This window comes from Anabas testudineus, chromosome 15, assembly GCF_900324465.2.
Source record: "Anabas testudineus chromosome 15, fAnaTes1.2, whole genome shotgun sequence".
NCBI lineage: Eukaryota > Metazoa > Chordata > Actinopteri > Anabantiformes > Anabantidae > Anabas > Anabas testudineus.
The window spans coordinates 19,786,571-19,799,319 of NC_046624.1; the positions used below are offsets into that span (position 1 = coordinate 19,786,571).

At 43.9% G+C, this 12,749-nt stretch overlaps 1 protein-coding gene across 2 annotated transcripts in view; it reads right to left on the bottom strand.

The window, feature by feature from the left end:
- atrnl1a (attractin-like 1a) overlaps positions 1-12,037 on the bottom strand; it is a 181,647-nt gene extending 169,610 nt beyond the window's left edge. The window contains exons 1-2 of one of the 2 annotated variants that reach the window (XM_026356595.1): positions 11,691-12,037; positions 11,237-11,577 (exon numbers count right to left, since the gene is read on the bottom strand). In XM_026356595.1, coding sequence (XP_026212380.1) covers positions 11,237-11,481 — 245 coding nt within the window. In that variant the 5' untranslated portion in view covers positions 11,482-11,577; positions 11,691-12,037. Of the gene's footprint in view, positions 1-11,236; positions 11,578-11,673 lie in introns of both variants that reach the window. The other variant, XM_026356592.1, reaches the window with a different exon arrangement.
- Between the last annotated feature and the right edge of the window lie 712 nt (positions 12,038-12,749).

Sequence of the window (12,749 nt, forward strand, 5' to 3'; positions counted from 1 at the left end):
AAGAAGAAGAACCTGGGAAAAGAGAGGAACAAAAGAGCAGGAAGAGAAGACACACACACACACACACACACACACACACACACACACACACACACACACACACACACACACACACACACACACACACAGCAGGCTACATAGTGATGCAAACATCCATACACATGAGGTGACTTTGCTTTATCCATCTGCCTCTGTGGGATGTGAAAGTCATATTCAAATATTCTTCCTCTCATGTTTGAGCAAATAGAGCCACATGTTCCTCTGTTGCCTCAGCAGAAGCTCATCAGTTCTCAGGCTTTAACCTGAGCACACAGGCCCATCTCCCTAATGACTCTACACACTCAAAAGGTTAATGCACTCCATGAGTCACTCTATTAACTGCTGCCACAGGTCTATTAACCCTGGGGAAACTGTCCTCAGAGACTTTTTTAAACCCCAATCCTGTATCATGATCTTGGTGATGCAGCAGTGGCTTTAGTTACACAACTTCGGCCATAGCGGAGCTTGATTTGGTTCATCAATAAGGATTATTCACATGTCATGGTTTGTTATTTCCAAGCAAATGAAAGGAAAACCTGAGAATGTGAAGCACAGAGGAGCAGGTCTCTAGAAATGTAACGTCAACGCCTCACGTTGCAGTGATCGTACGGACCGCGTCCCCCAGTGTCCTCTCTGTCATGTGTTGCAGTAATTTCAGTAAAAATTACTGCTGTTCAATATCTATCAGCTCCAACATGAGCTGCTCAGTTTCAGTGGCTTGGCACCGTTACTAGTGCAGGTCCACCGGCTGCAGTCGTTACGTTGAGATGATGTAGTTCGTTTAGGTTAGTGGGAAAACTGGAAGTGTAAAAGTGTAAGAGACCAAACTACAGGAAGATGGATCAGCCTCCTCCCAAACACCTTCGATGCAGTAAAAGTTCTGCAGATAAACCGGGAATAGGAAGAGGAATTTTAGATACGTCTGTGTTGGAACAGACAACATTTACTCAAGTACTGTACTTAAGTACAATTCTGAGGTATGTACTTGTACTTTACTGAAGTATTTTCTTATCATGCTACTTTTATTTTTACTCCCCTACGAATCAGAGGACAATATGGTACTTTTACTCCACTACATTTATTTGAACAGCATCAGTTACTAGTTACTTTTTATCAGTGTACTGTCACTTTAGTACTGTATGTAACATTTTGTGCACGTACATTAGTACTTTTACTTGAGTAGAACAATCAAAGGGTACCTTTACTTGTAGTGGTGTGTTTTTCTAGGCCAATAACTGAACCTTTACTTCAGTATAGAGTCTGTGTACTTTATAAACCTCTGGAGTGAATTGATGTGATTTAAATATAAATTCTGTGCTAAAAGTGAATTGTGATGAGTACATCTAAAATATATCGTACGATGGTACAGGAGACGTCTTTTTCATCATCCACAGCTGATGAGGTCCAGCTGGAGACCAATAATATTCATAACTGTGCATTTCTTTGTGAACTCTTTCACTGTGGAGACAAACACAATAAGCTCTCTAAAGTGCTGCATGACCTGCTGCCAGTCATAATATATTTTCTCCCAGTGGGTGCATGATGACTCTGGTCACCAAAACCACAGCGGCAATAAACGAGTCACCTTCTTGTTTATATGACTTCATGTTTACACATGAATAATGCAATCATTTTGGAACTGCTTATCCACGGTTTGCTATGATGGAGCTATAATGAGAAATGTGCTGCTATTCCAGGTAGGACCTTCTGGAAGCAGCAGAAAATGAACAAATTAACTTGGTTATGACCCAAAAATGCTGATAAACTGAAGAAAAGAGACTAAACTGTACTGGGTTTCCTCCAACACCTATATTACTAATACAAAATATCTAAATGTAAATGTAATTCGGGCAAGATAAAGTTGACATACCTGCTTCTAACAACATTACATCACGGACGTTTTCATTCCACAGCTCAAGGACTTTTTCATTCCACAGCGTCCTTGAGCTGTGTTTACTTCCAAGATATTGGAGCAGACTGAGCCAGGTTTAGGCTCCCTCTCACAGGATGGGGGAAATAAAGCCTGCAGTTCAAGTAAAAGCCAAATGACACGTTTTACACCAACTGTCTTAAAGCAAATACACTTGTAAGGGAGGACTGGAGCTGTTGAGGAAGCAACACCTTACTAATACACTTTATACATGTTGGGCTTTTTATGAGAGAGGTGTCGATCCTCCGGAGAGGAGCTACACAAAGCAGAGGAATAAAGTCAAGCCTGCTTTATTTCTCCCTCTGAGACAGTAGCAGCTATTCAGTCATTTGTGTCCTGACACAGCTTGACACTACATGTATGCTGCTCTAGTGTGTGTACGTGCGCAGAAATAGTCTTTATTACAGTCTGACAACAGCCCGCTCTGTTATTACAGGGAGTTTGCACCCAGCCCAACCAGGCCAGAGGCTGATTATACACAGTGTCCTGCAGTCAACAGAGGGGTGTGGGTGTGTGTGTGTGTGTGTGTGTGTGTGTGTGTGTGTGTGTCGCCCTTATGGTGAGCTCCATCACATGTGGTCTGCATTAAAAAGTGATTGTGTTTTACAGGGCTGCAAAGCATCGCCATGCCGACTGAAATCACTATCCCATGTTGTCAGCCACTCAGTCATATTATGGGATGGATTCCTCTAGTCTGCACATATGCATGCATGCGCGTGCACACACACAATAAATCCCTACACCACACCCAGCACTTGCAAAGCTCTGAATACACTCCAACTCACGCTGTCTCATAGACCAAACCTCTGACAAAAATATGAACCATAAAGAACAAAGAGCAAGAAAACCAGAAGAGTTCAATCAAAACGCTCCAGATATCAACAACAACTGTGTGGAAACGTGGTTCTAAGATAGAGAAGTCTGTTTCATTAAGACAATGAAGGTGCTGAGAACCTGAGCTTCACTAATTAAACCAGCTTTACACCAAATTGACAAAGTCTGTGTGAGGCAGAGTGTAATTATCAGCATGTTACACACTGAAATGGAACCTGGCTTTCCTATCCTATTTTCTGCCATCCTCACAGTTTTCTTTTTCATCCACACAAGTTCCAGGCAGGTGGGAGAGGAGAGTTGCATAATCCCCTGGCAATTTGTCACACAGAAACTTTATTCTCCCCCATTCTTGCCCACAGCTGAACTGAAATTTGCAGTAGTGTAACTTGCTGCAACACTTGTCAATGTTGGAAAGCCAAAGGACGTGCACTGCCGAGGTCAGCATAGTTCGATAGTTAGTTTATATCTGGATGCAAATAAGTCATGCAAGTGTTCAGGACAGCACTGTGAGTGTCCATAGGAAACACTGGTAATGCTCTCTGCATCACACTTATGTCTGGTGTGATGAAATCACCACATTGGAAAATGGATTTGTAACATTTGATAGGATGTTTGTTTGCATTTGCAGTATTATGTTCACTGATTATACTGATTTCCACACAGGCTGCAGGTCTTAATTTGTTGCAAATGGAGAAATCATTTCTCTTCTGCCATTTCTATCTTAAGAGTGCAGAAAAATAAACACTGTCCTACAGGTTGCTTGGTTTCGAGGTGACGTGAACAACAAACGTCAAGAGGAACATACAGAAAGTGGAGTGGTTAGTGAGACACCCTGTAATTTAGTGTGTCCTACTGTGCCAGCAGGTCATTACTAGCAACAGGTTGGAGGACTTGTTGACATACGCTCACCGGCCACTTTATTAGGAACACCTGTATATATAGAATTCAGTGCTGTGTAATGTAGCAGCTGTGGACAATTACTAAGCACTAATTTAACATGAACCCATCATTTGTACCGGGGCCTGTATGATCAGAACAAAGTACTGGTTTTTCATGTTGTGCATTTGTTCATGTGCTGAAAATAAAGTGTAAAGACGACGCCGAGCACAATAACAGCCTCAGGTGACGAGGCTCTGGCCACCTGGCAGAAAGTGACAGGACACAACAAAATGACTGCTCACCCCCAGGCAGAGTGTGTGTAGTCACCAGGAACATGCGTTTGTGACTTTCTAGCACATTCTCCATCTTACAAACGCTTTCATACACACTCACATGCACCCTGCTGGAGTGAGCACTGTGAATACAGGGAAAACACAATCGAAGAGGACTGCGAGTTACAAGAGAACATGAGCAAACAACCACAAATGAACAGCAATAATCCAGGCTTTGCACTTGCAGTAAACACACCCACCACATGCAGATACACAGACACAAACAACAGGCACACATGGAAGCAGAGCTAGCACATGCTTTGGTGATGAAATCATTTGGGTGAAAACACAGTTTGGAAGCAAGAGGGGAATACGTCTTTATCCGGGTGGATGGAGGGAGCGGAGTGTGTTTGTTGGGACGGACAGAGAGGCATCGTGTGTGTAGAGGAAGAAATGAGAGGAGGAAGAGTGGAAAGAAACAAAGAGGAAGTCTGAATCCAAAGTGATGCTGCTGCCAGGAAAATAACTCGGGCCTCAGCAGAGACCCAGAGGATCATCTAGTCAGCAATCTAACCTGACCACACACACACACACACACACACACACACACACACACACACACACACACACACACACGACTGCTGCCATTGATAATAAAACTGTACATGGATTCGCTGTTTCTCAGCAGCAATCAGCCCGTTCTCACTTCATTCAGAGTTCAAGTAGGGACTGAAGAACGGGGTCGGCTGCTACTAAAAAATATTCCATATGAAATAAAAACACTTATTCTAATCCTTCTTTAGTCCTGCATCTAATGGAAGACATCAACACTCCTAACTATCTACTGATGGAGGGACGCTGGACATTACCACAAACACTTATCTGATTACTGAACAACTGACAAAGGAAGTAAATGGTAAGAGTGTCTGATGGCTCGTACAGACTGTATGTACTGAGCCAAATGACTATTGATCCATAGCTTCTGTACGGGGCATTACAAAGACTTATCGTTATCAGACAGATTTAATATTTGGCTGTGTCTGCTGTGGGTTTAAAGGATTGTTGGCTGCCTGGACTAAACAGTGATTCCCTAACGTTTTGTCCCCAGTTGGATTTTGTTGAGTCTGTTAAGAAAATTATTGAAAACCTTTTTATCTCCAGTGGACACTTCACATAATTTCTTCATCAAATCATTGTTCCTGTGCAGTAGAGGGACTGACTTCTCGAAGTTGTACCGCTGTTAGCCCACTACAGCCGTGTTTATAACCTCTACCCACATGATTTCATGTCTTAACCCGCTTTCACCCACACCACTCAGTCCAGTAACACTAGCCGGGCAGGGTTTGGTTTCATTTCTAGAATCCAGTAAAGCTTGGATGGAATCGCATGTTGTGCACAGACTACATACAACAATGCACTTTCTCTTTCCTTATTCTACGACGGCAGCTTTCATCAGACTAATTACAACTGATCCAGGTGTAAACAAGGAGGTTATTTTCACATCCGTGAGTCTGGAGCTGCTTTTCAACCTCAAACAAATAATCTGCTGTCAATTAGTTTCTTGATGTTAAACCTGTCACTCAGTCACTAATAGATAGAGAAAATATTCTGATCATAATTCATTGGTTTGAAAAATAAAATACATCAAATTCAGATCCGATCAGTCAGGACTTGTGTTTTGAAGATGTGGTTCAGTGCAGTTACAGACACAGCATCAGTGGGACTCACTGTCCCATGATGATGCCATAAGAACAGACCTTTCCCATCTCTCTGAAACCGCTACAGCCTCAGGGAGGAACACAGGGGGTTATGATTCATGTAATACACCCACCAATCTGTGTGTGTGTGTGTGTGTGTGTGTTGCCCTTGCTTTCACTCTCATCATAGCAGGATTAACTCACACTGGACAGATGGCCGTTGGATGCTCCTCCCTCCCAAATACTCACATGTTTCTCACACACACACACACACACGCTGCAACTCAGCACAGCACGGCGGCAACTTCAGTTCACGAGCCGTGTCATCATCACTGCACACCGCCTGAGGCTTAAACATGCATACTGAGACGCACACACACACACACACACACACACTGGTTGATGCGCGTGTCAGCAGATGATGACTCTGATGTCAGAAAAAGCACTCTACTCTGTCCTCACTCAGGCTGTCTCTCAATAAAACACTCATGTGGTTGTTTTGTCCTTGAATGGCTTCATTCTCTTCATCTCCAGGCATCACAGAGCCAGCAGGTTTTATATTTAGCTCTGTGACTGTCTACACATATTTATAATTGGAACTTACTGTAAACATAAAGTGTGTGTTTTGAGATCTCATGTTCATAGGAGAACGTCCCATCAGCTCAAACTTCCACTGAGACACTCAAAATGTTTTCTCAATACAAACATCAGCTGCCGGGTTCAGTTTGTTAACACTGGTTCATTCAGGGATAAACTAACTTATCATCCATTCCTGAGCGTCTAAGAGACTTCTAGTAAAAACTACTTAAAAAAACATTATTCCCTCCAAAACCTGAATGTTGATGTGGCGTCAATACAGTTTGAACAACAAGAGAATGAAATAGAACGAGTTCACGAACTGGATGTTGAGCTAAAATACTTCAATGTACTAGTAAATTTGTAAAATTAAAGCAAAAAGCATCAATACAATATTAAACATTAAAGGAATTTGAAGTAAAAGCTAAAACACCTCAGACCCAACATACAAACGGCCTTAAACTGCACAGTTCACATCAATATTGTCTCCGTATTGTTCAGCAACAAAATCATTTTTATAATCAATATCACACACTGAACGATTCCAACAACAACTCAAAGTGTTAATGCAGGAATGAGTAAGACCGCATGTCCCACTAGTGAAGCCAGAAAGACAGTAAGGTTAGAGGTTAGAGGTTAGAGGTTAAGTGGATGGGTGACAATCACACCTGACTCGTGACAGAAAACTCATTTCACATGACAAACAATGAGCACATTCACTAACAGTAACAGAGTGTGGTGGTCATGGACAGATAAAGATTTAATAACAGTCCACAGTGTTAAGATTTAATCCTAATCAGTGATCAGTGAAGCATCAGGTCTGAGTTTACTGCTGCTGGTTTGACCTCTGACCCCACAGGGCAAACACCCCATGACATGAATCCTGCTGCCACGCAGACGATGAAGAGTGCTGAAGTGGAACCATGACGGCCTGCGATGTCATATAATAGGATTTCAGTGGCACCATAACATCTAAACTGTGCTCATAGTGTTAGTAGGCAGATTAAATCAGACAGGAAGTTGAGGAATTTAATCCCGAACTGTAAGCTCATATTCAAACACAAATCTAAACTATATGCATTAAATCGTTCTTTTCAGGAAGACACGTTTTCTGACTGCGTTGAAGAGGTGGAGAGCGTTTCAACACGATCGCTTCAGACTATTTATCAGACTCCTGGGTGATAAATAAAAGCTACTTGGCTCCAGTTGTCTGAGATGCAAAAGTCTCCGCTGTGGCTGAACGAAGGCTTTAGAACAGCGAGAGAGAGCAGAAGGTTTTTATGTTGTTGTTTTCTCTCCTATCAATTAGCACCATCAACATCCTTTTCCAGAATCCCCTGCTGCATTTCTGTTTGGAGATAATGACTCGAAATGTTGGAGATCAGTGGGAGTTCATTTCACTGAGGCCTCCGGTGCTGCTGGCCGCCTGCACTTAGCACGTGAGATCAGTGCGATGGTATATTCTAACAAAACTCTGAGCAACACATTCACTTTGATGTGCCGCATCAGACAATTAGCTGCAGAAACTCCCAGACGCCACCGTCACATTGGTCTTCGAGTGCTTCACAGATCCTCTCTGATGTGACATTAATTTAGTATAAAACAAGTAACGTGTTTGGTCTGATGGAAAGTTTCCACCTGCACGTGTCAGCTCTGAAGAGACGAGGAACGGTGCAGATGCTTTGAATGTGTTTCTGTTGATTGTGCACCACACTCACTAATGTGTGTTAAGCTATGAGACATTTTACATTTAATTCCTGATTAAATATTTATGAAGCACAAGAAAAACACAACTGCTCTTTGTTTCCAGCCGCTAAAGACTCACATATGTGCCTCATAACAAGGAGAAGAAACCAAAGTACAGGACAGAATCACAGGAGGTGATGAAGATGAAGATGAAGATGACACTGAGTTCAGGAGATGCACATCAGGCAGAAACATGCAGAGGCAGTGCCAGGAAACAAGCAAGGCTCATAAGACAGTCCAGAACGAGAACAGCAGAACAAAACAGAGTCTAAATTTAGCAGGAGGAGGTCTGAGAAACCAGGAAGGCAAAAAAAAAAACGCCCAAAACTAAACAGCAAAAGGTCCAAGTGTCCGAGTCCAGAATCCAAAAACAGGAGAACAAGTAGGTCCTGCAACAATCGGGAACAGAGTGACTGCTGGCTGAGGGCTTTTATAGTAGATGTAAGAGACTGTGCTGATGCGATGCAGGTGAGTGAGCGGGCGTGGCCAGGTAGAAATAGAGGGAAAATAGACTAATAAAGTGGGAGGGGCTGAGTGAGTGTGACCAGGTATGCCAAAAGGAGGAGGCTGAGGTGTGATGTGACCAGGCAGGAGAAAAAAAGAGCAGGATACAGACGTGTTGGACGTTTAGTCTCCACAACTCGGGGTCGGTTTCACCTGGTTCTTCATGTCTTTGTGTTTTATTTCTTAGTAACTTGTGTTTGTCTGTTTTGAACAAGACATGATGTAGTGCACATAAAGGGAGGGAGGGAACGAAGAGAATCGAAACAACAGAGAGAGAAGAGAGCGAACGAACGCCATTAGAAAACAAAAGGCGAGACTGCAGAGTAATAAAACTACATGGAGCACCAATGCCTTAAATCAATAGACAAACACAATCTACCCCCTATTTCTCCTTTATTGGATCTGTCTGTGTGGATACGACACACGTGTGTGTGTGTCCCGACTATCCCAACACCAATCCGGTGACCACTGAGGCTTCACTATTGAGTTTTTGAAGGTACAGCAGTGATATTGAAGCACAGCCCCTATTCTCCGCTCCGCTGCTCTCCTGTCTGTCGCCTGGTTTCATGTAGTCTAGTATTTCAAGTATTTTGAGTAGTGCAGTCTTTTAGGCCAAAGCTAATACTAATACTTAACAGATGGGTTAAATGGTAGAGAAGGTAAAGATTCCCCAGTAACTACTGAGGTTGAAACATCACTGCTCTAACAGCAGTGGGGAGTAATGTCGGCTTCACAACGAGAACTCTAACTAGGATGAGAAAACTAACTTTTACGTGCTGAATGAACCACTTCTCTTGGCGTGTCAGGGTTCCACGTGTCATTTCATACTGCAGCAGTGATCAGAGCCCTTGATGCTGCTCACGAGTGGCACTCCATTCGTCAGGAACGCCACAGTTACGAGCTCAGAGGCTCACACCTGACAATAAAAGCTTTCAAGTGCTGGTCACTAATCTAACCTTCAAGTCCCCCACCATTAGTGCTTCTTCACCTTGAATCACAACTAAGCTGCTTGATAAGGGAAATGAGGGAAGCTGCTGAGCCGCTTGAGTTCTGCTTCACACTAGTGGATCTTGCATCTGATATAATGCATTGTCTTTGAAAATGAGCTGAAGCATCTCAAGGGGCTTTTTCAGCAAACAACCAAATTTGTCTAAATATAGATTTTATGCTCACACCATGTCAGCAGGTCTATTTAACTCCACAGCTATTCCCCCTTTCTTCGAGAGAACTCTCCATTATTCCACAGTGTGTGTATGTAAAGACTACTCAGTATTAATGAACACTAACTTGTAAAGGCTCGTCCCTGTGGTCTGTTGTCCAGCCTGCAGCCTGTTGTGTTCACTGCCCCCACAACAATCACATTGACTAAGAAATCGATGCAATCCTCCAGAGAGAAAAGACCAGACTAAAGTCCTGCCATCCTGCCATCTATACATGTGCAGACCAGGCCATAGGTGACTGTGACAAGCTAAGGTCATCCTCTCTGGAGTGTATGAAGGGTGATTAATGCCACATAGAACGAATGGAGCTGTGACAACTTGAGCTGCTCTTTCAGGAACAGAGACGGACAAATCTAGCAAAAGTTAAATTTACTACTAGTAATCAGATTAGACGACTTCATCGCATATTCCAGTCAAGGTGATGCTTAAAGGAGATAATTCTGACTGGTGAGGTAGCTGAAGAAGTCACAAAAGACACACAAATGTGTTACGCTGTGAAGATTAGTGAACAAAGCAACTAATATTTAGATTCCACTGCTGATTGCAAATGGAAAATATCTTGTAATGCAGCGATGTGAGCAGCACGATACGGCACAAAACATCTAAAATACTAACACAGATCAGTAATGAGGGTTGTTGAATTTCTTGCATTTACATTTAGTCATTTATCAAGTGAGATACAAGGCACAAAGGTAAGTGTACTGGAGGTAGGCCACTCACACATTACCCGGCCACTCACACACTGCCCGTCTCACTCTTGCCAAGTGAGATGTGTGAAGATCAACCAGATGGATAAAACTAGCCAAAGCCAAATGAAGCCTTCACCTGCTACTCAAACTAGCAAAACGTGGCAGCCTGGTCAAATAAAGTATGTATCTCAGAAAAGTATCTAACATGATTATTGGCCTAGATGTCAACGAGTGCAGGCTTCTGAAGCCTTAGCGTAGCACTCTTAAAGCAAATGCAAACTGTCAGCATCCACACGTCTGCTGCAGTGTCTAAAGTAAATGTCGTTCCCTTGACAGTCAGGACTCTACAAATGAGTGTCCACTGTGACGATGTATATGAGATGAGGATATCGAAGCTATATAACGTTTTATCCACATCCCTGCCCACGTTCCTGTGAAGCATTTACACACACAGTTTTTCCACTTTTCCGTGTGATTCAGTCAAATAGATTTAGAAAAGCAGAGTCTTCATGTTTTGTAGTGTCCATGTTGTCAAGTTACATAGATAGAAGCCTGATCTACTACTTCTGGACACTTTTGCTTTAGTTTTACCCAGATTAAAAACAATATCTAACAACAGAGTCAGTAACCTGACCACAGAATGACGAGGTGCCTGGTTGTGTTTTGTTGTGGCATTAATCACCTCTCATACCTGCTGGGTACACAGTACTACTACCAGGTCCTACCCTGACTTTACTCAGCTTTACTACAACAGCAGCAGCAGCTGAATATAATAAGTCACCAAACCCAGTGTGACACCTCATTAGGACCTGAACTCCTCCAACACGTGGCAGGTGCCACATCAACTCACTTGAATCTCCCCTGACAGTGCTGGCACTGATCCCCGACCCATCCGTGGTCACACACACAGCTCCCGTTGATGCACTTTCCTGAAAAACAGTTCTTGTCGCACGGTTTGGACACAGACGAAGCCTCCGCGTGGAGCACGAGATGAAGCATCACTAACACCCCCAGGTATGTGGTCAGCGCGCCCCGGGGGCTCTTTCTGGAAGACCTGGTCCAGGCGCATCGATGTATCCCACTAACATCATCCATGGTGGACGAAGTGTCTTTCTGGGCGGCTGCAGTCACAAATGAGAAGCCGTCACCTGGTGTCGGTGGCTCCGTGTCCTCCTGTGCTGCCGGTGACGCCTGTGGAAAAGGCAGGAAAACAGTAATTAGGCTGTGTCAGAACATGCGGGGCAGTAAGGAGAGCTGCAACTTTGATGGCAACACTTCAGTCCTTACAAACCCTGAGAACGCACTTCCAGTCCGACCCATCCGCTCTGAGAACAGAACCACAGCCTGTGAAGCCCCGGTACGCGCTCAGCTGCGCGTCCCCGCAAATCTTTCGGATAACTTCCACCGTGGGCAAAGGTTCCGATGTAAACACACGGCCGTAACCGGATGATGCTCCCTCTGTATCCCGGAGCTAAAATAAAAGCTCGGCACCGAGGCTGGCGCTGCGCGCTGCCCCCCTGCTGGACGCGTTCCCAGACAAAGACGCGCCCTCTGCTCGGGTTTGTGCTCGGAGGTTGCGACAGCCGCAGCTCGCCCGGAGCGGAGCGGAGCTTCTCTTTGCCCTGTTTGCTCTCACTCCCTCGGTCCACAGCTGCTTTCTGACGGGGGAACTCCTGCACAAAGCCCCGAGCATGAGCAGTTCCGAGCAAACGGTTAAAGGGGCAGTTCCCTGAAAACGTCAAACGCATGCAGCAGTCAGACAAAGCCAGTGGCACCCGACTCGTCTGCAGCGCGTTCACTGTGAGCTTCAAACATTTAGCACATGTAGCAGGAAACAGTTGAGCTGGAAATACTTAAATGTCTCTGTCAGTTTTCATGTGGACAGTTCAAAAGGTTTGTTCCCAGTCAGCAGGAATATGTTGCACATTCAAACCAAGTGTTTCTTCCACACATCCACAGTGAGAACTGAGGAGGCCGGGTAACCACAGGGAGGGAGAGCTAATTCAACTGCACCAACATGCTCCTTTCTAGTGGAACAACTGCTCTGGAGATAATTCATCACTATTCCCACTAAATGCACTGATCTCCAGAATGTGTCCGAGCATCACCAGCTGAAACTTCAAGAGTCTCTTCATCTATTGCAGTGATCACTAAACACTGAGGATAATTACTTGAGTCGCTTTTAATCACACACTAACATCTTATTATGTTTGCCTGGACGCATTTGAGTTGAGTCAGAGACAGATATGGCAGGAACACCACGACTAGACTGACACGGCAGAGCCCTAATTCCCCAAACTGTCTTTCTGATTTAAAACTTTATCTCACTCTGAAGGCTTTTAAGATATACAAAGATTTTCTTT